We start from the raw sequence: 27,557 nt of genomic DNA on the forward strand, positions 1-27,557 counted from the left end.
CCTTCGGTCAGTTCCAGAATAGAGCGCAACAGTGTCCGCCCACTTTTTCAGCCACGTTGGTTCAGGAAATGTAAGCGCAGCGTAGTTCTAGAGGGAAGACTCGCAGCTGTACATCGTATCATCGTACCATTACTTGAGTAACTCCTAGCCAATAAAGAATTAGCCATTGCTTTAGAAGTCTGCTTACAATCTATCACATTGCCGTTTCAGTGTGCCAACACGGCAACATCATTCAATAGCTCACTACGTCTGACGTCAAGACAGATGCTCTCCCCGACGAGCTAACATCAAGCTCTGGACATGTATCAGTCACTGTTCCTTACCTTGTATCCAGGATCAGCAGCTCCTCGACGCAACACGCATCTGCAATTTCCAGATTGCCAGTGAGATCGCGGCCCTCTTGGAATGATAATACACATGTTAAAGGCATCTCCGTCAACTCCGATCTGTCCAGGCCACAGGTGAACCAGTACACATAACACCTCCGGATGGCTACCTTCCCTACCCAACGATGCCATCGCTTCATCTCAACTTTCTGCCCCGCATCAAACCTACGTGGCATAAACGATCACCAAACCCGGATCTTCAGACCTTCCTCAGTCGAGCAACCACATCTACTGCAATTGCAATGCATGACCCAGTGTGGAAAGAAGCACACTCCTCGCCAAGTCTGTTAAAATCATCGCTTGCCTGTTCATCATAACCCTCATCTGCATCAAAATCAAGAGCCAATATTTCAATTTCAATAGAGCATTCGGGTCTCATAGTTAATGGCAGGCGATCACACGCTCAGAGCGTGATCACCATGAGGTTAAGGTTCACAATGCATATTAATTCACTGTGTTGCATGCCCGACAGTACCCCAATCGGGGAATCAAGATCTATTATTCATGCATGTCATGATGCACAGTGCTCATTGTACGGGGTCTCATCACTCCATTCAGATAAGGAAGCACCACTGTTGTTGCGCACCTCTGAAACCTAGCGGTAGGCTCCACGATTACATTCCTTATTTCATCAGATAATTTAATTACCAGTGTAATGCATTTTTCTGCTTTATATGATCAAGTCATACAGGGGCGTGATTCCTATTTAACAGTATATTTACATTGTATTACTCATTCAGGTAACATTACAGTGCAGAAATGTGTATTTTATGTCTCTCTGTAAATCATTTATTCTTTTATCACTGTTTGGACCATGTTTAAATTATTGGGGACTTTCAAGCATTGGGGATTTATCAATGTTCCAAATTTCAAAGCTCATCCCGAGTTGAACAACTATGTCAGCCTAACTACCTCTTAATGCTTTCTACATTATTTCTACAACCATGTTTGCCTAAACGCATTTATTGATTTTTAAATTTACCAATGTTTTTGCTTTTCGCTCCGTTCACTGAAAATATATTTGCAGACCGGGCAGATTACATTTAGTAGCAGGCAAGTAAGATTCGTTCACTCTTGGATAAAACAGTGCCGGATTAGCATTCTTGCAAAGCAGATACTGAATATTCAGTCGACTGAAGCTTTACATGTCATGGACCATGTGTCGTGCTGCTGGCTTTACAGGCTTTATCATGAGCTTAAGCTTCAGTCATCAAATCTTTCGCATTTACATACTTCAACCCCATCCAAGGCTTGAAAAACACTTCCAAAAGTACTACCCATTCACCTCGCTGCTCATTTCGTCATCGTGTAGCAAATTGTACTTCACTGTCCGGCTCTTTTCTGCACATTTCAATCTCCGTCTGAAATCTCATGCCGGATCATTCCAATATATTAAGCTCCCGCTCCTATTCTCTGCTCCTCTATTCCCGTGACACTCTCAGCTCCACCTGGATGTTTAACATTTTTTCTCACAAACTGGGCATACACTCTCCAGTTGAAAAACCATAGCCCTTCTACATTTCTAAATTTCCCCCAGCTGCAAGCTTCCCTGCCTCTCTATTAATTAGACAGATCATTAGTTCACATTTACATTTACATTTATGCATTTGGCAGATGCTTTTATCCAAAGCGACTTACAGAGCCCTTATTACAGGGACAATCCCCCCGGAGCAACCTGGATTTAAGTGGGGACACAATGTGGGGATTGAACCAGCGACCTACTGATTACAAGTTATTCACTTAGCCCACTACGCCACCACCACTCCATTTCCTCCCTGTCACTTTGGGTCACCTCATTTCGCCATGTGCATCATTCATCATGGCCGCCTCCTCACGCTAGCCATTTCATTGATAACACTCTGACAACGTATCTATTGATGACCGCTGCCGATCAGACCTCAAATCTTGTCCCCGTTGCTAATCACTAGAACTGATTTTCCCTTTTCCATAACAAAACCTAAGACGGCATGTCTTTTACACAGATGTGCGCCCTTCTGAAGGTCTTGAGCTACTATATAGGAACATGATTCGCAGGGAAATGGCCAGACTAATTTTTCAATAGCGCCAGCTCCCCTTCATCCACATCTTTGAAATTCAACCCATCGTTGTCACCAGCATATTATGGGCTCTCCCTGGGCACGCAAACGTATTGTTGTTTTTTGCGACACCACCACCACAGTCATGATCATCAAAGGCAGGTCCTCCTCCAGGCTCCTTAGCCCCCACTGAGACATTTGACATGGCACCAACTGAACCCCATTCTCTCAGCTGAGCACATTCACAGTTTTCAATTCAATCGCTACCCTTTATCTCCTTTCAGGCGTTCCATCGACTGTGTCCCACCACCAGCATACATCTTGTCCCCTGCCCACACCTTTCGAACCTCTACCGGACTAAGCCCCTCATTCTTCTTTAGATTCAGCTAAAACTCTTGCAGAAAGGACTCGCCCAGCAGGGTGTGGTTGTAGTATAACGATATCTACAATCTCCAGCTCCTCCTGCCTCGACACCTCCACTACATATATCTGCAAACTAATTCACAATCCACATCTGACCCCTCAAGTGACCCCGGGGCACTCATTCAGAATTGGTGCAGCCACAATGGCTGCTTATCAAGGACTATCAGAACTCACCATCAGATGCTTGGCTGCTGGTCTTCTTCATCCTACCAGAAATATATTCGACCCAACCCTCATATCATCACACATGCTCAACTCACCATCAGCCATAAGATCATACCTATCTGATGATGGTTGGGGACTCTCACTGCTCAACCACATCTTTTCCAACATTATTATCAAATTCAAGCATGTCTATTGTCCTGCAAGTACACCGCATAACCATATCCACCCTCCTCACTAGGGCCTCCACATTCCCAAGCATGGTTTTCCTTTGCATAGGTACTGTACAAGCCTAGATTGCCCTCGTTGGAGGGCTCATAATCATCATGGGATATTTTTCAATGAAGGGTACTGCACACAACGTCACCATTTTCATCTGGCTTTACGCTACATTGTTCATCTTTCAGCAAAGATTACCATCAAACAACGCCCACCCTCGTCGGAGGGTTCATAATCAAATGTTGTTTTCCTTCAATGAAGGGTATTGCACGCAACATCGCCATTTTCGTATGGCTTTCCGCTACATTGTTCATCTTTCGGCAAAGATATTCCAAACAACGCCACCCTTGTCGGAGGGTTCATAATCAAATGTTGTTTATCTTTCAACAAACGATCCTGCACACCAACGCTGGCCTTACCGTAGGGCTTCATATGACGCTGTTCATCTTTTGGCAATGAGTCTGCATAACCACGGAATCCTCGACGGAGGGCCCAAAATCAAACTCAACAAGGACAATCCTCCAGCAAGAGATATTATATATATATATATATATATATATATATATATATATATATATATATATATATATATATATATATATATATATATATATATATATATATATATATATATATACACACACACACACACACACACACACATAAAGCCATCAGTAAATGCAAGCATGGCCTATCCTATTGCAAAGGTATTGCCAGTGATATTGTTTATTTCATGCAAAAGTGTAAATTCTAGGTTTTTACATCTCATTTTCTCTTCTCCAGACAGAAAGCAAAACACGAGACCTGGTTCGCAAACCTGACCGGATCTTCTCTTTTTGGGGTTACTATTTTTTTCTCCCCAATTTGGAATGCCCAATTCCCACTACTTCATAGGTCCTCAAGGTGGCATGTTTACTCACCTCAATCAGGGTGGCGGAGGACATTTCTCCACTTCTGAGACTGTCAATCTGCGCATCTTATCACGTGGCTCGCTGTGCATGACACCGCGGAGACTCCGCACGCGGAGGCTCATGCTATTCTCTGCGATACACGCACAACTTACCACGTGCCCCATTGAGAGCGAGAACCACTTATCACGACCATGAGGAGGTTACCCCATGTGACTCTAACCTCCCTAGCAACCGGGCCAATTTGGTTGTTTAGGAGACCTGGCTGGAGTCACTCAGCACACCCTGGATTCAAACTCGTGAGTCCAGGGAGGGAAGTCAGCGTCAATAATCGCTGAGCTAACCAGGCCCCGTGGGTAGTATTTTGTTTATCTATTTTGGGGTAGGATCCTCGCCCCTGCCTCCTTTTATTGATTTCCAGTTGAGAATAGAGGGGACGGGGCCTAATCTGTCATCAATCATTGCCCAGATGTTACAGAAGCTGCGATTCGTCAGTGCAAAGTTTCGAGCCGTTTTCACGTTAAGTTTCAAGCATTCGAATATGTGGTTTGTCTCGGCTTCTGAAGCAGCTGACCAACTGGAGAGTCGTGATTCTACGCTTTTCCCACACCTCAACACACACTCAAAACAGTCGAATCGTGGAACACTTCTGCGTTCAGGAAAAAGGTGAATTGATTTCTAAATTGATATATTGATCAACTGATTATTGCGTGTACATATGGGCCCCCATAAATAAATGGGCCAATGGAATGCTCGTCAATTTTCTACCTTCTACCTGTTCTACCTTCCACGGGACTGTTCCCTTGATTTAGCCAAGCCCCCCTCTTTCCAAAACACCTCACTGATACTGTTGAAACCGACACAAAGCATGTTCCCACGGCTGTCAAACACAACAGTAGCGAAATAACAACTGACAAATTACAAAACAGAATATGGAATTAAGCCTCAATAATTTCCTGCAACGACAACACTATGAGAACATATAAAATAATTGACAGGCAAAAAGAGACTGCAGACCCTGGAAACATTTTTGTTTGGTTTAAAAAGTCTAGAGCTGTCACAGAGAGTGGTAAGATATCTCATGACACTTATTTCAGTGAAATCTATCCGAGTGTAGAAACTTTTTTCATACCTTTCCATGAAAACAAAAATGCTTACAGCACCTTTAAAGGTTGCTGCCTGTCTGTCTGTCTGTCAAAATTTAAAAGTAGTTTAAAGTTTAAATCTTTCAGACAAGACTTTGTCAAGCCATCATCAAAATTTGTATTGACAAACTTTACCAATCTAGTTATTTTTGTTAAGGTGATAACAAATAAGATGGCTATTGTAACCAGCCATAGGAGTTAACTGTTTAAAATTGTAAAAAATAATAAGCCCATGTAGTACTGTATATGCTTCCATTATCTGCCTAATCTGACTGTAATCATGTCAATAATGTAGATTAAAAAAATGCTAATATTGGCTGACACTGTTAAAAGCTGATGTGAACATTACATGTTTGATGAATGCTGTCCATATTGTTCATGTACAGAATACTAAAGTTATGTACTGCAAGCCAATTTGTCCAAAGTTCAGGGACTGAAACACACCTCCACCAGACAGTCTCCCACCAGTCCGATGAGCAGCTTCTTGCCTTTCCTCTCCTTCACGAGAGAGGCGTTTTCTGCTCTGTGCATGGAAGTGAAGTCAAACATGGCCACGTCTGGCTTGCCTGCGTGATTGCATGCAAACTCCGGATCTGGCAGCATGTGCTCAGTGGAGAAGTCAGCGGCTTCGTAGGCGTACTGGAGCAGGGCCTCCTGGTTGACATTTGAGGGTGAAAGAAGCTGTTCTGCATCAGAGAAGTCCTGAGGAGGAACAGGGAAGTTTTTAATCAAGACAGACAACACAGACATTTTTGAGAGATTCCCCATTTGCACCAAGCCATCTGAACTTCTTCAGTTTCTGAGAGTCTGCGGTAAAGATAAGCTGGTTCAACTTTTAAAAAAAAGGTACATTCAGTAATACTCGTGTTTATGTATTATGTGAGAGTGATCACAATATGCTCACAGCTGTGGTCGGTTGGTTTGCCACAGGACTGCAGTGGGATCAAAGCCATTATCGGGGGATTAACTTTAGTACTTTAATACTACAATATACAGTGGAAAAAAAATCAGGCCTTTTCAACTGAATCTACATCCTAAAAGCACTGTTCAGCTTTTATACCAAATAATCTTGAGGTGTATTTGAGTGTGTACAACATACCTGCTTTATAACTCCATTCTTTAACAAGCTCGCCTTTTTGGCAGTCATGACAAAATAGTGAGTGTCATCTTTGTAGTAGACAATATTCTCTAGATCAATGCCTGAAGAAGGAGCAAAAGAAGGAATAGAAGAATTCTGAAAGAGGACGATGAAGATGAAATGCATGTGTGTGTGTGTGTGTGTGTGTGTGTGTGTGTGTGTACATAATATAGTGTAGGGACAAAATTGAGGAGATCATCAATTGGAGAAATTATTCATACATTTGCATTTTAAAAATTGCGATACGTTTTTTTTTAGGAAAAGAGTTTGTTTGTTTGTTTGTTTGTTTGTGTGTGTGTATGTCTGTTCTCATGTGCACCTGTCTGAGACTGGAGTTGTTGGAAGAATGTCTGGTTGTATATTCTGGCCACTCCGCTGATTTCCGGTACCTGAGATTCTTCTTTAGAGTGACGGTTAACAAAGTTTGCGGTGATCCCGATGGCCAATTTCCCCCTTAGCTCCTTTATCTTAAAACCTAACAACACACAGGTGAAAAAAAAAAACAGTGGGGAAAAGTCTTCATTTTCAAAGTGAAGTGAGGTTACACATTACTTGTTTAAATCAAAAGTATAAAGACCCTGTGAAATCCAAAAAGATATTTTGTAGCTTTTAGTCCGTGTCAAAATAAAAGCTTCAAAATGTTGTGCTCCAATTTCCAGATTCAATAGGAAATACATCAACAAAGGAAAGAAAACTGTGTTCATCGAACCAAATAAAATACAATTTTAATGGGCTCTTTCCAATAATATGTTGATATTAAAGCATTCCATGTATTTAGTTAAGAGCTAATCAACTCTGTACTGTGAGGTTAATGAAAATGACTCAGATAGATGTAAATTTGTGCATCTGGATGTTTTACCATCAGGCACGTATCTTCCTCCTCCAGCTGAAATAAAGACATCAAACTGAAAAGTAGCAGCTGGGTGGGGCTTGGGTGATACTTCTGCCCTCCATCCTGAGAGAAAGAGAGAGAAAGAGTAAAGAATAATGAGCAACTCTTATCCATCTTCGTCCTAGTTTAAGCAAACTTTCAAGAATTCCCAACATCTTCACACTAACACCACCAATAACAGCATCACCATGTGATTAAAGGTCACCAACCAGAGCTGATTTGTACCTGTGTTTCCTGATGGTTCAACAAGACGTTCAAAGCTTACACCTGTGTGAACCTCAACTCCCAAAACCAGAGCGAGTTTCAGCAGAATCAACTGCAGCTGACGGATACCTGGTCAAACACAGACCTCATCAGTATTACATTTCTTCATTTAAGGGTAAAACAAAAAAAAAGACGTTTTTCTCGAACCAGTCAAGAACATGTCCGGTTCATAATTCACCTCAAAAACATATGAAAAAATTATATATAATATATTCAATAGGGCTGTTGATTTAACGTGTTAATTCAGTGCAATTAATTACATTAAAGAATAAATAAATTCAATTATAATGTATATAAGGACGATCCCTACCATCTGAGCAATTCAAGCTTGAAGTACCACCTGTTTTCAACAGGGGGCAGTAAGCGAAACTCCAGCTGTATAGGCAACACGCAGCAGTACAAAGAACAAACGACAGCAACGGCACAAGATGATGACACGTTCTTGTGTTAAAACATACCGGAATGAGTGCAATTCTGAACACAGGGGTCTTGAAACCTGTTTTTCAACATTTTAAACAACTTTTAAGGAACAGTTCACCCAAAAATGAAAATTTTCTCATCATTTACTCATCCTCATACCATCCCAGATGGATATATCTTCCTTTCTTCAGCTGAACACATTTGAAGAAAAATAGAAAGATATCTCTGCTCAGTAGGTCCTTATAATGGAAGTGGATGGTAACACCATTTTTGATGCTCCAAAAAGCACAGACAATCAGTATTAACGTCATCCATATGACTCCAGTGGTTAAATGAATGCCTTATAAAGCGATACAATCACGTTTGGTGTGAAAAATATCAATATTTCAGTACTTTTTAACTATGAATAATTGCTTTCTTTAGGCCAATGATAGGCTTTTGTTTAATAATATGGAAATGAACGATCTTCTTCTAAAGTCCCTTTTTTATTGTCTTATCAATGCTTTAATTTCTGCCCCAAAAATGTAATGTATTTAAAGTTTCTGAATTATATATCTATATATTTATATTGGTTTTGGAGTAAAATATGACCTGGACATTTCTTAAAGAGATTCACATATATTATGAAAAATGATACAGCTTGAATATTCTTACTGATGTGGTCAAGGGTGCCACAGCAGAATCGACCATAGAATTTCTTTGCGGCAAGGTTACGGAGGTCTCGAATGGTGTAGGGCCACAGGTGTAGAACGTTATTTCTGGCGAAAGACCTTCTTTTCTCCAGTACAACTACTTGAGCGCCCATTAGGGCCAACTCTATAGCGGTCCTCAAACCACAGGGGCCCGCACCCAACACTAAACACTGAAGGAGACAGAGAGAGACAGCTGTATTCATAGCATATGTTTCATAGCCCTTGTCCTGTTCCCTGTGATAAACAAATGTATTGATGTAAATATCTGCCATTTATCAGGTTATTTATGGCACCTTGTTTTGGTGACATGCTTTGCCCTCTTCATAGTCTGGATGGGCAGCTCTCTTGTCTATCTTCTGCCAGAGCTCTTTGGCCTTCCAGTAGTTCAGTCTGTCCTTCAGTTTGCTGTAGAAGAGCTTGTAGTCTCTGGGATCCAACTCCAGGTGGCGACAAAGCTCGCTGAAGCTCTGCTGCGACTCTTTACATGTTTGAGCCTTAACAAAGCAGTCAAAGAGAGCATGGCCAGGATTGGCAGAGTCTGACTGGTTCGCCATTGTGTTGGAAGAGGCCTAGTGCCTGCTAGATAACCTGTAGAGATAGAAAGAGAGTTTACAGTGTCATTTTGAACAGAATGAGTGTTATGTTGTGGCTTCAAGATAAACAAATAGCGTACAGATAGGTGTGCTTTAACTTTTATGTGTGACCAGGCTTTTTTTTCATCTGGCAGAAGATAAAATGGGCTCAAAAAAAATATTAATAAACAAATCCAATAGACTTTCATTGAATGAGGGCACAAGACTTATCTAGGGAACAGAATATAATGGAGACTTGTGGGTTGACTGTTTTGACTTGGACCAGTAAACAATCGTACAGAAAAAGCCAAGCAATGACCCAAAACTTCCTATCCAACACATCGCAACGTGCTAAACACCACTCAGAACACTTAGGGGCTGTTCACACTGAACTTGCACAGAAAAAGCTAGATGCTGCGCCATGAAATGCAAGTCTCTCAAGGTGATGTGTTTCTGTTTTCAGCGAGAGATGTACAGATGATTGCACTATATTAAACTGTATGCAATGCTGAATATAATGTATAATAATGCTAAGTGTGCTAATATTTGAAAGTCCTCCTGATAATGCCACATGTAATGTCTGATTTCATAGTAAATTTATACTATGACAAACATTATTTTACTGGATAAGCCATACACAATTGTCTTTATTAAAATAGTTTAAAAACATGTAAGCAGTTAAATACTATTTTAAAAACTATAATATTAAAATACTTTAATATAAAATTAATGTAATCAGTGTGTACATGAATATGTATCTAACATAATTATGTATTTTTCAGCTGGGCAGAGTTATTCATATTTCTATTCTCGTGTCACTATTGCCCTCTGCTGGGCTGATTTTTGTCCCACTCCATGCCCTAAAGATCATTTTACTCTTTAATGATGAGCACTTTTTGTTACGTTTTTACGAGTAAAGGAACGATATCTAATAATAGTAATAATAACAAATCCAAGTGTAACTTTTCATTTGGCTTTGTTCAAAGTTTTATGAGAGTACAGAATTGTGAATTGAGAAATGTAAATCAAACCAAATACTTAAGCCTTTTATCATATCAGCTTTTTGAAAAATCATATGTTAATAAAATATAGGAAATAAAATGTATTGATTAATCAAGAAATAATCGAAGATTAATCGATGATCAATATAATCGTTAGTTGCAGCCCTAATTAATTGTGTTTTTATCTAAAGCGACTATCATAGTTTTTAAGCAGTTGCTTTTATTAGTTTGTGTTCCCTGGGAATCGAACCCTTGGCCTTGGCATTGTTAGAGCTATGCAGGAATAGATGAGCTTTAACAGTTAATAGATTCTTTAACAATTACAGTGAGATGTGGTGCAACAGTGAAAGAGGTCCGTCTATCTCATGTTTCCATAGCAAAACAATTACACAAAAGGGGGTCTGAACAGCCCCTCAGGCAACTGCATAGCAACACCCTAGCAACCACCCAGATCACCCTAGCACAGGGTTCCCACCACTGATCTCTATATATATATATATATATAACTGGATTGCTCATAGAATTCTAAACTGCCAGCAGTAGATTCACTGTTGTGACATCATGAGCAATATATTATATATATAGATCAGTAGTTTCCCACCTTTTTTGACAAATTAATTTACATGACATTTCCATGACCTTTCCAGCAATTTGTATGGATTCATCACTAATGAATCATTCAGACTAGTTTGATATGTTCATCGACTCAACAATAATCTGTCCCCAATTCACAATTCATGACTTGACTATGACTTGGGAGCCATTTCTAGCTGAGACATTTTGAGGAAAACTCAATTTATAATTTCAAAAATGTATATTCTCACTACTGAAATTTCCATGACTTTTCAACGATTTTTAAGATTTATTAAATCACTTTTCCAAGCATCACAATTTAAAACTTCTGTGATATTTCCAGGTTTTCCATGACCGTGAGCACCCTGCCAGCATCACTGTGACAGGTTTTGCAAAGGCAAACCCTATGGGTGGGTAAAAATATTGATTTTTCAATGCATCGTGATCATCGTTTGAACGTTATTGATTCTTAAATCCCAAGATCGATCTTTTACTCCATGCGCAGCAGTCTACAATGAGAGAAAATCACTCGCATTTGTAACCAAATTCCGCTATACAACAAAAAAAAAATGTATATTGGGCATCTGGAAGGTAATGGTTCAGATTTCACTCACAAGTGAATTTTGTAGTGTAGTATTTTGGTGGACCAATTTGTCATTGAATAATGTCTCTTTTAATTCCCTTTCTGTTCTTTACAGGCAGTTGTTAATCAAAAACAACAAAAAATAAACATTTCATTTTAGTCATGCATAGCACGGATTAAATAAATCTATTTGAGGCCTCTCTTATTAACATGCGCTCATTTACATATGCCCTTTACAGAAATGCCGGTTTTCTTAAAGAGATAGTTCCCATTTTTAGCACGCACTCAACAAATCAGCGTAAATACTTGTAAATAGTACAATTTATGCAATTTAAATAATAAACATGTAACAAAATATAATCTATATGCAACATAATTTCATATTTATTTATTGAATACATGGATTTGCTTATAACTATCCATCCACCCATCTTCAACGGCTTATCCGAAGTCGGGTCACGGGGGCAGCAGCTCCAGCAGGGGGATCCCGAGCCACATTAACCAGCTCTGACTGGGGGACCCCGAGGTGTTCCCATGCCAGTGTGGAGATGTAATCTCTCCACCTAGTCCTGGGTCTTCCCCGAGGCCTCCTCCCAGCTGGACGTGCCTGAAACACCTCCCTAGGGAAGCGCCCAGGGGGCATCCTTACCAGATGCCCAAACCACCTCAACTGGCTCCTTCCGACGCAAAGGAGCAGCGGCTCTACTCCGAGCTCCTCATGGATGACTGAGCTGAGATGACCTCACCCTGTATCTAAGGGAGAAGCCCGCCACCCTTCTGAGGAAACCCATTTCGGCCGCTTGTATTCACGACCTCATAGGTGAGAGTAGGAACGAAAATTGACCGGTAGATCGAGAGCTTTGCCTTCCGGCTCAGCTCTCTTTTCGTGACAACGGTGCGATAGAGCGAGTGCAAAACCGCCCCCGCTGCCCCGATTCTCCAGCCAACCTCCTGCTCCATTGTCCGCTCACTCATGAACAAAACCCAGAGGTACTTGAACTCCTTCACATGGGGCAATACCTCCTTCCCTACCCAGAGTAAAACTAATTAAATATAATTTGAAAAATGTATATTTTCATAATGCACCTTTGTAGAAGGTCCCAAGTACAATGAACAGCATTAGCTGGGAGACAATTTTGATTCATATGTAAGCAAAAGGGACATTATAATCAAAATATACCCATATGAATCGGAAAATCTGTATCAATAGCAAACACCACTCAAACAGTCCACAGAAAAAACAAAAAAAAATGTTTTTAGATTTTGTGATACATTACCGAAACGATCACTGATAAATTCTTTGGAAACTCACTGGGTGAGTTTCTTTAACATGCCAGACTTTCATAAACATATCCAAAAAGCATACCCAAAAAACATGCAGGCAAAAGAGAGATGTTCATCAATATTTTCAAGAAAAAGAATGTATTGTATAATACACACACACACACAAACTCTCTCACACACACACACACACACACACACACACACACACACACACACACACACACACACACACACACACACACACACACACACACACACACACACACACACACACACACACACACACACACACACACACACACACACTCCCACCCCCCCTCAGGCAATAATTCTAAAGCACAAGCCAACAAATGTTAAAAAAAACAAACCAACCTCTAAACTTTATGGAAACAAGTTCTACCACTTTTAACAATGGACAACTGATTTTAAGAACTTTCCACTGCGGTAAGTTGTGAGTTGACATACAGAAACAGTAGCTATGATTGTTATTGTGTCACAGAACAAGATTTAGGTTAAAAACATGACACTATAAGCATATTCATACTATTATCCTGCTATTATGTAATAGATAACAGGTTGGTATGCCACGTGACTCACTAGGCTTAAGGGAAGATATACAAATAAAACACGATGGGAAATGTTGTTGGTGTCTCATGTTAACAAATTTAGACTAGCAACCCACATTTAAATACATTGAAGTAGGACTATTTTGAGACAAAGCACTCACTGTCACCTGCACTCCAACTTGTGGGTTTATAAAAAGTCAGCCTCATTTTTATGCTGCATTCGTTCACTTTCTTTCAACTTAAATATGCAGCAATCAATCAAACAAATTATTGGATCATTATTGGAGGACAATCCCATTTGAAAAGTCAAAGTATACATTTAGTAACTTTACACCGTGTGACTGTGGTCGGGTAACACGATCAGTGTACATTCTGAGAACATTTTAGATCAATATTCAATAATAGATTTAACATCACATTAGAATTTCTGTGAGCAATAAGCATTCTGAAATTTAGTTCAATCTGTCTGACAGAGAATAAGACAAATACACAAACGTCGCTGATATCTTTGTGCAGGTTTAAATGGAAATGTCTGGTTTAAACTTAAATAAAAGGGTAAGAGGAATCGATAAACTCAAGCTTTCATAGAATCAGAGGTTAAGTTTTCAGGGTGCTAAGTTACTGTAAGCATTCTCCTAAAACAGAGAGCATTTTAACAGCGCATTTGGTAGTAATGAGGCCCTGCAGACTTGTTACTGAAGCTACTTCTTTTCTCCCTTTGGGAATTCTCGCATTGGGAATGTCCAATTCCTAACTCGCTCCAAGTCCTCATGGTGGCGTATTGACTCCCCTCAATCCGGGTGGCGGAGGACGAATCTCAGTTGCCTCCGCATCTGAGACCGGCAATTGCGCATCTTATCACGTGGCTTGTTGAGCGCTTTGCCGCGGACATATAGCACGTGTGCAGGCTTCACACTATTCTCCGTGGCATCCACGCGCAACTCACCACGTGCCCCACCGAGAGCAAGAACCATATTATAGTGACCACGAGGAGGATAACCCAGCATGACCCTACCCACCCTAGTAACTGGGCCAACTGGTTGCTTTGGAGGCCTGACTGGAGTCACACAGCACGCCCTGGATTCGAACTTGCCACTCCAGGTGTAGTAGTCAGCGTCTACCCCCCCCCAGCATGTTGTATTCTCAGTGCAATGGCAGTGGATAGTAATGGGCTGCGATAAGGCCGATTTCTCTTCCCAATCCAGCCCTGAAAACAGAGGGTAATCTGTGCCTATTATGGATGCGTTTAGTGCGTTAATGAGGCATACGTCATTGATAACACATTTAATGTCACATTAGTTAAGGTTTTACTGAGCATCCTCATACTTAAATGCTCCTCTAAACACCTCCCTCAGCCGTTTAGAAATTCTTTTTACCATTTAACGAAGAATGAAGTACTTCTCCGGAAGTATATCGGGGCCTTTATGGTGAAGAGTGGAGCTTAAACTAACGATGAGGACAGTTAGATGTTTCACATGAAAAATGACTGCTCCCATTGTTGAGCAAATGCTGTGCTAACCATCGCATAGTTGCTAAACTACACTATGTAGTGCTTCAAACCAGCATGTATTTATTAGCATGCTAACATTCATTTTCACTAGTTAGTACATAAAGAAATACAAGATATTTGAGTTACATTGACATGCCTAATTATGTAGGGTTTATCCAATTCAACTAGGTGCTTTCTAAACAAAGTGTTTGTGTTGAGGTTACGTAGAAATGTTTAGTTAAGAAAAGCACTGTCCACGATTGAATTGACAAAGAGCAATTTTTTTGGCTGTATCATAAAGGTAGTCCATGCGACTCATGCGCCACATTCTTAAGGCCCAGGTATACTTCGTTATTGCGCGTTGTGGATCGGCTCGCGCCTGGTCAACCCTGTTGCATTTGTGCAAAATCTATGCCTTTGGAGGACTTGGTATATGACACATTCGTCACACAGACTACTTTTATGATCCTTTTGTGCCAAATTATTACAATAAAAACATTGGCTGGAATAGTTTTAAGTATTTAGACAATTAGTAATTAGAGAAAACACTGACTGTAAAAACTATAAACATGCATCGTCAAAGTGTGGTTACTTCAGTCTTCCAACTAAACTCAGCATATTCTTTGAGAGTCGTTGATTTGACATGTTCCTACCTTCCTGTGTGATTACACCAAGAGTAGACGATTCAAAATAACTAGACTACAGCAAACACCACTGTAGTCCCCAGCACATGACTTGAGGTTTTGTTTCTTTTGCCACCTTGTAATCGTCCCCATGTGTCCCAACTAACAGCTTCAAACAAACGTTGCAGCACTTCCTGGATCATTAACGGTCACGCAGCATGAAACACAGACAATAATCCTTCTCATAACACTTCCTGAAAATAAACAGTCCTATCTTGTTCACGTCAATGTTCAACAAATGTTTAAAAAAAATTATTTATCCACACTAGTCTTGCTGTTGTTTGGACATAAAGGCAGCCGATCTGTGTAACAGCTGTTTGGCGTTCGACTCCACGTCTAGATGTTTACAGGAACAACATGTCATTCATCACAGATATCAAAAATTCTGGACTGTCTGTTTTTAAATACAGATCTAGTGAGTGAAGCTCACGAAATCTGTCAAGAACATGTCTGGGTTATATTTCACGACAAAATCAAAGAAAAGTATCAAGAGATTTTCTTTACAGAAACGGAAGCCTATTGAGCGCTTGCATTGTGACATTGTTTTCATAACAATGAAGTACATTTCCCCCCCAAATTCTATTAACTTGTAATGAATCAGAGTCACTTTACAATAACAACCTTTTGGCAAATAGTTTTTTTTATGTGGCTCGTTCCTGGTGAAAAGTACACTAGAGGAACTACAATGACGACTTTTATTTTATTCCTCAAACAACGCCATCAAAACACTTTAACTACGGTGCATGTCAGTTAGGCGATATATTTTAGTGTTTGCATTACATACCAACTACATTTAAAGTTTGTTCAAGTGCAATTGTGTGCAGGGCTTTTCCTAGCTCAAAATGAGGCGGAGGTGGTACCATATTGATCAAAAAAGTGATATTAAAAACACGTAAACGTTGGCTTTGCGTTAATACACTCCTAATGACCTGGCATCTGAATACTAGTGTTAATTTTGTCAGCTGTTTTTTTATTTAGTCTTAGGTGTTTTTAGTTTTTATCATATTTAGTCAACCTTATCCCCCCTTTTTTTTTTTTTTTTAAGTAAAATTTTAGTTGACAAATCTGGGCATTTTAATGTAGTTTTAGTCACTGAACACTGCAAACATTTTTAGCCATAATTGATAATAATATTTGATTGAATATTATTGATAAGCATTTGTCAAACTTGTCGATCCAAAACACGCATATATATATATATATATTATTGATGTTGGCAATTTAGTGTTATTTTTCACATAAGATTGATCTTATGATGATCTCATCAATGATGCAACTTGTCGCGAGCTGCAGACAGCGGGGGGTGGGGGGGGGGGGGGAGACGAGCGTCTCCGCGTTAGAGTGCGCATCAGCCGGCGGAGCTTTAAATCTCTCCCGGTCTCAACTCCCGCTCAGATTGGGTCACTTCCGCGACTGGTTGAAGCGGCTCTGACCGCACAGAGAATGACAGTTTTGGTGTTTGTGCTTATTTACATGTCACATTCCTGTATTATATGAACTTTAATTAAGGATGAAATAAAGATATATCACCAAGCTGTGATCTGTGTTTCTATCAGACACAACGCTTGTTAGTGTTTTCCATGAAGACACCCACCAGAGTTTTGTAGACAGCCAGAGGCAGCACGAAATTTGACAAGGGCGGCCGCCTAGTAATTCTCTATGCAGGAAAACCCTGTGTGTGGTACTGAAGTCCAATTGATAGAGCGCTGCACTAGCACTGCAAAAGACCTGGGTACGAGTCCTGAAGAGCACAGACGCTCGAAACGTGAGACGTGTTAAGTTAAAAGAAGAAGCACTAAGGACGTGGTTTACCACTGAAGATGCCCGTTTTTGCATTCGTATATGCTGTTTTGTAATTTTTTTCTATGTAAACTTGCGCTACAAGACCATGTTTGATCATGGCCATAGCCAGCTATGAGCTATGTAATTTTTTCATATTCCAAAATACATTTTGATGCTATGTACAACTGAATAATAAAGAATAAAGTGGTTGATAACTCCTTTGAGTGTCTGCATGCATGTATAATTTAGTTTGGACAGTAGGCTGGATTCTTTAGTGTCCGCAAATACAACAAGAGTGTGATACAATGGCACTACCTAAAGCTGCGCAGCGCATTTGCTTTTCTGAGCAGTGTAAAAGAGGGACCGGTCTCACTAATCTGACAAACCTGCTCTGCGCTTGCAGCGTGCTGTCCCAAGCTTAACATCGCGTGCGACCCATTTGAATTTGACAAAGAATTCTCTGTTATAAACCCACACTTAAAGGCTCTGTGCTGAAGCTAGCTGAAACAAAATTAAACAGTCCATCATATTAAACTACAGTGACGAGGTAAACAAGAAAACATTGTTCCATTCACAATGGTAATTACAGGCTTCCACAAATCAGCACCCTTATAGAAATATACCCGACAGTTTCTGTAGTAACATTAACTGTAGTAGTAACTATGGTATTTTGCCAGGAATAGTGTATATATTTGTAATAAATGTTTTTAGTCAACAATAATATGAGATATTGTATATTAGGGCAATAAAAGTCACTTTTATAGATGTGTTTAGGATATTGTTTTTCATTACAAATTCCATATATTATTATTTTATACAAATGAATTACATCTAACAATGGTGATCATTTTATTACCTGTAATTAACATGATCTTCCTAATACCATAGTTAAACTCTGGATACTCTGCACGAATAAAGGTAAATTGCATAAATGCAACTACAAAGCAGAATTGAACAAAAAAGCGTTAAAGTTTGGACACTCATGAATTAAGTATGAAGTTATGACTATTTCTCCTTTGTAAATATACAATATATGCATAGTGCGGCTACTTTTTCCAATTTATATGTTATCTTTTAGGCCAGCACTCTTAAAATTCATTATATACACTGAGTGAAGCCTGCTCTCATCCTCACTTCCTTTGTAAATATGTTTAGTTCTAATGAACTTTAATTGAAAAAGGTGAATTAAAGGTAGCTACACTCAGTAACTCTTTGTTCATGTCATCTTGACACCTAGTGGTGTGGATGAAGCATCGTTCAAAATCAGCAGTTTTCAGTTTCAGATGCCATTGTAGAAATTCCCTATTCCCAATCAACCATGATTAATTTAACCCAAAGGAGTTAAAGTGTCCAATAACCAGATGGTTACTGAGATTAAGCCAGTAGTATTCAGCTGGTCATGTGATTCAAAAATGGCAGCCCCCATGAGGGCTGGGATTGAAACGCACAACAGTCTCTAGAGTTTACTCAGAATGGTGGCAAAAACAAAAAACATCCAGTGAGCGGCAGTTCTGTGGACGGAAATGCCTGGTTAATGTGAGACATCAACAGAGAATGGCCAGACTGGTTCAAACTGACATAATCTATGGTAAATCAGATAACCGCTCAGTTACATTGTGGTGAGAAGAATATGATCTCAGAATGCTATTCTGAGATGCCGGTTGGCGCTGTTTTGGTGGCACGAGGGTTTTTATGTCATGGCTGATTTGTGTATATAAATATATATATATATTACAATAATGATAATCCAAATTGTGAATAATGTGGATAAAAAAAAAAAAAAAAAAACACATTACAGTTGTGAAAAATAAGGGGAACAAGCACTTAATTGTACATCACATTCTCATATATGGATTTGGTCCAGTTAAATCAGTCCCTGTGGGCTCATTAACAGCTTGATAGTGTTTATTGATTCAGCATGGAGGGGAGCAAAACTGTTTGCTCCTGTGACTCAGATGCAAACTGCTGATCTCATCCAACCCAATCAAACCTGCCAATCGTACACCTTTGATACAAGATAACCAACAGAAATCTCCACATATCTAATTTACAGCATGTAATAAACTTTACTGATAAGATCCCGTTTCGGTTTCAAAATGAAAGTCATCAGAGCATGGACGAGCGTGTTCCACACGGATTGGTGGTGATAATTCATAACTCCACAAAATGTATGCCAACACTTCATTTAGAGTGAATATATGGCGCAATATTAATCGCAGACGTTGTTGGCAGCTGTACAGCCACCTATATACCTGAACAAGACTAAAGTCCATTTATACTCTCTTTATATATTTATACTCTCACCTTGTTTTATATTCTGTGTCTCACTGTGATGTTCTGTGTGCACTTGTTTCTCCTATCACCCCCAAAAATTCCTTGTGTATGTGAGAACACTTGGCAATAAAGCTCATTCTGATTCTGATTAGGACAGATTCAGAGAAGCCCAGCAAGATCTAGATATAATTAAAAAACTATGACTCAGAACACTTTTATCTTCATTTTCACCTGCACGCAACTAAATACTGGCTTAAAAACGGTCATAAACATGAAATGCCCCCCTGCCCCCCCAAAGGCATATAACTTCCCTGGCACTCACAAGGTGATCAGTCATAGGTTCCAAGGGGGTAAAACTTTAGTTACCCAACACTTTGTGCACATCATTGTCACTCTACAAGATTCAGCAACACCCAGAGGGGCTTTATCACAGGAAACAGGCTCAGTCATGCATTTGGAGAGGAGACTGTGCTTTTAACAGTAAAAAAAAAAGAAAAGAAAAGGGAAACAACTGGACTTGATTAATGGAATAACAGCCATTTCTTCCACAAAACGTGAAAGATAGCACTTTAAAATGGCAAACATTTTTCTAAATTGCTTCAAAATTGCATCCTTTGAAGAAACTAAACAGAACTACCATCATGTAAGTTTATAGTTCTAGTACTGAGAAAAAGAGAAACATAAGGAATGGGAGGAGAACTCTTGAAAACGTTGATTGTGGTGATACCATAGTACTGGATGATTATATTCATATACCATGGTAAAGACGTGGCACTCCAAGAAATACATGCAAATTGTACTTTTTATGTTAGTGGAGGAGTGCATGTTTACATGAATTCATGACCTAGTAAAACATTTCCTGAGTCCCCAAATTCAACAAATGTGCAATGTTTGACTAGCACACTGCTTTAACTGTTATGTCAAGGCAATACTGTGTTTTGCAGGATTTTAAATGTACGAACAAAGACAACATTGACTGTGCGATGCTGGAAAAAACACATCATCCCAGTAACAGCTCTTCCATTGCATTCATACATTGTCTCTAATGATGGTTAAGTTACTCTATAAAAGTAATCAATTACATCTTCTACTGTGTAATTAGATTACTGTACTAATTACTCTGTCTGATAAGTAATTGCATTACTTATTACTAATTACTTTCAAAAACCGTTATCAACCTCGACCAGATGAAAAATACAAGGATAGACATGAAACTGTTCTTTTAATTCTTTAAACTAAATCATATAAATAAATTAATTATTCATGAACTGGCCAAAGAATTTAAAGGGGCTGCATTAAATGAGAAAACATACATTTTAACATTAGAGTTTTAACTGTAACTGAAATATTCTAGTCTATACAGTATTTTTAACACAATTACATCAGAAGTAACTGTAATTAAATTACTGGAAAAAATAAAAATAAGTAGTTCCTTACTTTACTTTTTTCCCTCAATGAAAAACGAATTTAATTATAGTAATTAATTGCTTAGTAATGAATTACACCCAACACTGAATGCATCTTGAATTTATTTTTAACCTTATAGCACGACACTTCAGTATAAGTTCACAATGACTTTGGATATCACATTCGAGCTGTTCAACAATCACACAAGTACAACAACTGCTGTTAATATGTTACTTTAGTAGTCCTGTTTTTACCTTGAAATCTTTGTTATTGTAGTATAAGCACATAAAACTTTACATTACCTTTTAAAGCAGTTCAGAATCGTTTAGACTTCAGTTTACGTGCTCCGTCGTTGTTTACCTGTGTCACTGCAGCGATTTGACTCATCAGTGGAAGTTGCACGAGCATTTCCGAATCCTGGTGGTACGGCTCATGAATATTAATAAGATTACGTGATGTTCTGATTGGGTGTAAGGCAGACAAACGTCTGTGGGCGAACAAGGCGTACGCGTGTCTCATAAATATGAATTATAGTACGTGACAGAACGTGTCAACATGGCGTAATTAATATTAATATACTGTTGTTTTTATTACTATTATTGCTGTATACAAGGAACAAAAAATAAAAACGGTAAACGGGTGGCAAACGGGGAGTGTGCAAAATAAATAAATACATTAATTAATGAATTTAAAAAAATCTCACTTCCACAGTGCATTTTTACTAATTTTATTACCCACAACACCCAGTTTTAGAAATTATTTTAAAACAATGACGCTAAACTGTTATAATTACAAAAACAGGTCGTGTTTAGTACTAGGTTATTTCGCACTAAAAGCGTTGTTTCTTGCACCTGCACAGCTACTTTCACTTTTGGAAACGAAACCCAAAATGTTTTCAGTTTGTACTTTTAATATGCTCAAAGTATCATATCATAAGAAACAAAAGGAGATACAAATACATTTTGAGTGAATACAATGTGGGTTTAATTTCTATTATCCTCACGTGACATCCTTCACATGTCAAATATTCAAGATTACTCAAATAATGATTTTGTAACATTGGATTTTCCAAGGTTTCCAATGATTAACCCGAATATAATAATGGAGTTTACTTCAACATGACAACAGATGGCGTCAGAGGACAATACACGGTGTGCTTTCAGTTGTCATTAAGGGCGTATTTGAGTTCAAACTACAAAAGTATCAAAACAGTCTCTATAATAGATGCATTACCATACTTTTAGAGTATTTGAAGAATATCCCATTATGTATTGGGTTAATAGGCAAACATAAAGGTCAATTAGATGCAATCTCCTTTCTTTAAAGAGCCCTAACAAGCCCAATGGGATCAAACTGCATTTTTAAAATGGTCCCATTAATGTCTTTGTATTTACAATTTTATTTTTTTACATTTGTATGCTTATTTAGATGTACACTTCACATTCTAATGAAACAATGAAAGAATGTCATTGCATTAGATAAAACAATATCATCCTCTCATAATACCATAGCATTCCTTAGTAATTTAATGTACCCTACTTTAAACAGTGAGGTCTTCAACATTAGCTGTAAACCATTAACAAGGTCTGTAAACTAACCACGCTAATAATCACTAATCTGTCAAGGAAAATAAAATTAGAGCATACTCACAAAAAAAAGATGAGAAAAAAAATCCATTCTAAACATAGTTTATTGCACTTATAAAAAAAGATAACACCTTGTCATACATTTTGTTTAAAGTACAAATCTCATTTCAGTGTTATTTCTTATTTTGAAACAGGTCATTGCAGAACTGTACAATGGGACGGGAACAAGTACCTGGAATTAAAATCGGAACAACTGCGGTTAAAATATGGAGAGGCAACTCATAGAAAACAACTGCATAGTTTGAATACTCAAGAGATTAGATGGAGTTGCACTAATATTGTGGTTACTTGCAGATCTGACCATGAAAGTAAGATTTTAGTTTTAATTATTATTATTATTATTATATGTGGTGATTTGCTTTAATTCATTGTTTGCTCCAGTTCTATCACATGTAAGCTGTCATTTCCAAGGTCATAAGCGAGGACAAACAACATGCCATAATCCATCACCAAATATTGTTAGTTTACTCATATTATATTACAGTGATGCATACTGTACAGTGCAGTTTAACTTTTCTATAATTTGACTTCCTGTCAAATTCAACAGCAGATTAATTACAATTAAAAGTTGTGACGCTGATAAAAACATTTTTCCTGTCAGAAATAAAGAAATAATTATTTTTGTAAAAGATGAAACTGTGAAGAAATATTTTACATAAATACATGGTGACGAAAAGACCAGATCTATGAAAGCTCACTTCAGCCACATTGTGCATCGGAAAGTCATAGTTATTAGATTCAGTCGTAATTTTAATTTTGAGGAAAAGTGGTAATTTTGAGATACTAAATCACAATAAACAGATAAAATCATTAATTAGCTTTAACAAGATAATTTTTTTTATTAAGATTTAAATATTAAGATTAAAAGTCAATTAGCAGATTAAAAAAAATCTAAATTCTGAGAAAGTTAAAAGTCATAATTATGATTATGAGATCATAATTGTATTTTTTTAAAAGTCATAACTATGAGAGTCACAAATATGGGATCATAATTGTCATTTTAAAAGTCATAATTAGATTCGAAGATGTCATAATTCTGAAATAAATGCGTATTATTAGATTCAAATGAATAATTATGAGATAAAAAGTAAATTATGAGACCAAAAAGTAAATTACTAGATATAAAAAAAATCTAAATTATGAGATAAGTTTCAATTCCAATTTTAAAAGTCATATATATATGAGATAATCAGAATTATGGAATAAAAATTCATGTGGCGTAAACGGGCTTCCATATTGATCGAATCAGAACACATGATGGCTTGCGGTATCATGATTGGCGGCCTCTATGCGGTATTGAAATAGCAACTGTGGCTTTAATTAAAGATTATTTACAGTTGCATTTCTTTAAAAAAAAAACAGGATTTGCATTGCATCTCAAAGTTGTTATTTTTTGTGTTTTTTTCGCACAGGAATGAACGTCTACACATAATGCTGATCTTGAGTGGTGAAACAAACATCTGCTGATCATAAACCTGATGAATAAATATGAAAAGAATATTTACAGTAACCATAAGAAAGTATTTACAGTAACATTGACAGGCGTCAATGGAGATCATATCTACCAACTAAAGTACCACGATTGCATGCCATTCTAAACAACTTGTTAGGACCTGTCTTAACCAACTATTCACAGTTCCAAACCATTATTATCATATCAGTACAAAATATCCCCACATTTGAACTGAAATCCATTTGATTCTACATTGTCTCAACAGTGATTAATTTATTTTTGTGCATGTTTCATGGCCAAACGTGACCGTTGTCATGCTGTCTGTCAACAAGCATTCTGTAAAAGCTGACCTAAGATCAGTTATGTTAGTACAACCATCATTTAACACACGATTCTAACATGAAATGTAAGCGCAGCGTAGTTCTAGCGGGAAGACTAGCAGCTGTACATCATCGCACCATTAGCTGGGTAATTTCCAGGCAATCACACGTAAGCCATTGCTTTATAAGTCTGCTCACAATCTATCACATTACTGCTAACACGGCAACCTCCACCACCCCACCACCACCAGTTGAGCCCCGTCCCGTATGGGGTTAGGCTCCTCACCCTTGCTTCCTATCTAAGGCAGGATATGACGGTTCCGAGTACAACTTCTTTGCACCGCCAGATGGGGCCTACCCCAAAGAGAGACATTACATTTCTGTTTTATACTCATCAAATAAATGTCTTCTTAAATATCACTCAAGTCTGCGAGTCTTCCTGATAGAACCAGCTTTGGACAGATCAGGTTGATGGCTTTTTGTGGGACATTACAGTGAGTTTCTATAAAGAATATATTATATATATTGAAGTACTAGCAATAGACTTGAGATTGTTACCCAGCTTCACTTTTCATCTCAGAGAAAGAGACAAAGCGGTGCTGTTTTTGCGTGTAAAATATTGGCAACTTTGATTGTGTGTATCTGATTTTGTCTCCAAAAGCCAAAACATATTTAAAAGTCAAAACATGTGAAATTCAAGCATTTAACGAGATTTGAGTCAGTCAGTTCAAGCATCTCTGGAACAATATTCTTGAGCGATAATTAAAGCGATAGTTCACCCAAAAATCATTTGCTCACCCTCATGTTGTTCAAACCCATTTAACTTTCTTTTTTTGATCTCATACTTTGAAATTTGACATCAGTGATGCGAAACGTCACAGGTTCTTGTGTGTCCTTATAACCTGTCGCAATGTGCCAAGTTTGAATTCACAGAAATGTGAATGAGATTCGAAAGGAAGAAGGGGAAGATTTTCAATGAATAATGACTTCAATTTCAGTCTGTTCCTAACACAAAGCTATCGCATGGCTTGAGAAGATTTGGAACATAGCGCATGCATTATAAAGCGGACTACTTTAATGGTACTTGTATGCGTTTTGTGCTTATTTAAAGCTTGATGAAGTCAAAATATGCTTGCATTTGTGTTCCACGAAAGGAAAAGAAAGTCATAAACGTATGACATGAGGGTGAATAAATGACTGATTTTCCATTTTTGGGTGAACCATCCCTTTAAATTCTAGTTACAAAGCATGATCATCCTCTTTGATACAAAAAAAGACATTAATAAAAATACATTTTATACATAATAAAACAGTACAAAATAATGTTTTTCTCATTTGCATTGGCACACATAGAAGGACCATACAGTCAAATCTGCTTGAAATGAAATTGACTATATATCAGTAGTTGTTTGTGGAGTACTAGAAGAGTTATTTTTATATATATTATATAAAATGAAAACGACATTATTTACGATTATCTAACTCATTATGCATCCATATCAATAGGAAAAAGGTTCATTTTGATTATTTCAGTCTGAAGGTTTTTTCGGCCAATCTGCCAGAGCCAAGATGCCATGTGACCAGTGATCAGCCAATCACATTCTTTATTCCAGTTGATCCAGCTTCATACAAGAAAGAAACAGTGGGACAACCAAAATGTAATATTTACCAGTTAAAGGCATAAATATCATGTTTGTTCAGATACAGACCCTGGATTTCTATTGGAAGACATTAATTGGAACGTATTACTACAACCACAGTTGCCTCCCAACAGAGGTGCTGTCGCCCCTATTTCAGATCTGATGTTGCTATCAAGTTTCGTCCCTTTGACGTGTCTCTTTAGGCTTCACGGAATACAGTTGACTGTTCAGCATTCAGTGAACAAGGCCATAGACTTATGGAGAACCCCAGTGCGAAAGGAGCTTGAAGTATTGGGGGTGTAAATGGGATGGAACAAGAGAAGTGATGGATTGAAGGGGGGAGGAGAAGACAGAATGAGTGACAGATCTGGAGCATCCGCTCAAAGGGTTTAGGAGGAGCGAGGTGGCGGTACATTGAGGTCAAGGTAAAACAGCAAAAGATCAATCGCTACTGGTTACAGAGCCTCGGAAATGAAGACTCACAATGATTATCCGCAAAAGCGGAGTTGCATGGATGGAGATGCAATTTGTCAAAGGATGCAAGATCTTTTTGCTTTCAGTTGGATAGCAATGAAAACACCATCCAAGTGAAATATCATGCAACAATAATAACAGGGAGTGATGCAAGGGAGATCATTGGAAAACCCAATAAGTTGCTTTAAAACCAAGGCAGCTGTACTGAACAGAGGCTGCAATGTGGAATCACAGCCGGATGCCTCCACGGATCAATATTGTTTTCGGTTACATGTGAAAAGATTTGCAAGCCCCCAAGTGTCTATGGTTTCACACTGAGCTGGTTCTTCAAGGATTTTTCTAGAGGTTCTCTCCTGGTTGGTATTGTGGTTCAGTCGAGGTGAAGTAGTCTTCCAGGAAGCCCTGGAGGTACTCAAAGGTCGGCCTCTCTTCGGGCTCCTTACGCCAGCAGGTGAGCATGAGCTCGTGCAAGGAGTCCGGGCACTCTGCGGGACAGGGCATCCGGTAACCACGCTCCACCTGGTCTAATACCTCCCTGTTCACCATACCTGAGAAGATGAGAGAATTTAAACAGTGTAGACACAAGCTGTTTGCCAAGACTGATGAAAATTTGGCATTCGTTTTATGCAGAAAATGTATTTTTGAATAATGTATACTTCTGTGTCATCATACTACATTAGTTTTATGTGGAACATAGTTTTCGAATAATATGTAATTTTATTTAATTTAATAGCAGCGAACTTCTATGTTTTTATATGGAACAAATTTCATTTTGTTTTGTTTAGTTGCATCATACTTTATTGAATTTGTCCTCGTCCTCTTTTGAAGGAAAATCTGACATTGTTTTATGCAGAAAATTGTTTACAAATAATTTGTAATTTAGTTTTGTTTAGTCTCATCATACTTCACTGGTTTTATGTGAACAGTTGTTTACAAATAATTGTATTTTGTTTAGTTGCATCGTACTTCATGCGTTTTATGTGAAACATTGTTTACGAATAATAAAACAAATTTGGTTTAGTCTCATCATAATTCACTGGTTTTATATGAACAATTGTTTACGAATAATATAATTTTGTTTAGTTGCATTGTAATTAATTGGTTTTATGTGAACAATTGTTTATG

General features: G+C 38.3%; 2 protein-coding genes across 4 annotated transcripts in view; both read right to left on the minus strand.

Annotated features, from left to right (window-relative positions):
- LOC127618847 (F-actin-monooxygenase mical1-like) overlaps positions 1-21,312 on the minus strand; it is a 57,713-nt gene extending 36,401 nt beyond the window's left edge. Inside the window, exons 1-8 of one of the 2 annotated variants that reach the window (XM_052091492.1) lie at positions 15,407-15,777; positions 8,979-9,273; positions 8,648-8,855; positions 7,535-7,642; positions 7,277-7,372; positions 6,737-6,892; positions 6,379-6,479; positions 5,724-5,981 (exon numbers count right to left, since the gene is read on the minus strand). In XM_052091492.1, the coding sequence (XP_051947452.1) occupies positions 5,724-5,981; positions 6,379-6,479; positions 6,737-6,892; positions 7,277-7,372; positions 7,535-7,642; positions 8,648-8,855; positions 8,979-9,239 (1,188 nt within the window). In that variant the 5' untranslated portion in view covers positions 9,240-9,273; positions 15,407-15,777. Of the gene's footprint in view, positions 1-5,723; positions 5,982-6,378; positions 6,480-6,736; positions 6,893-7,276; positions 7,373-7,534; positions 7,643-8,647; positions 8,856-8,978; positions 9,274-15,406; positions 15,778-21,201 lie in introns of those variants that run through there. The other variant, XM_052091493.1, reaches the window with a different exon arrangement.
- Positions 21,313-22,577: 1,265 nt separating this feature from the next.
- Positions 22,578-27,557, minus strand: part of LOC127618850 (proto-oncogene tyrosine-protein kinase Src-like) — a 58,283-nt gene continuing 53,303 nt past the window's right edge. For both annotated transcript variants that reach the window (XM_052091502.1, XM_052091501.1), the window contains one exon: positions 22,578-26,980. In XM_052091502.1, the coding sequence (XP_051947462.1) occupies positions 26,772-26,980 (209 nt within the window). In that variant the 3' untranslated portion in view covers positions 22,578-26,771. The remainder of the gene's footprint in view (positions 26,981-27,557) is intronic.

The sequence above is a fragment of the Xyrauchen texanus genome, chromosome 25 (assembly GCF_025860055.1).
Source record: "Xyrauchen texanus isolate HMW12.3.18 chromosome 25, RBS_HiC_50CHRs, whole genome shotgun sequence".
Taxonomy (NCBI): Eukaryota; Metazoa; Chordata; class Actinopteri; order Cypriniformes; family Catostomidae; genus Xyrauchen; species Xyrauchen texanus.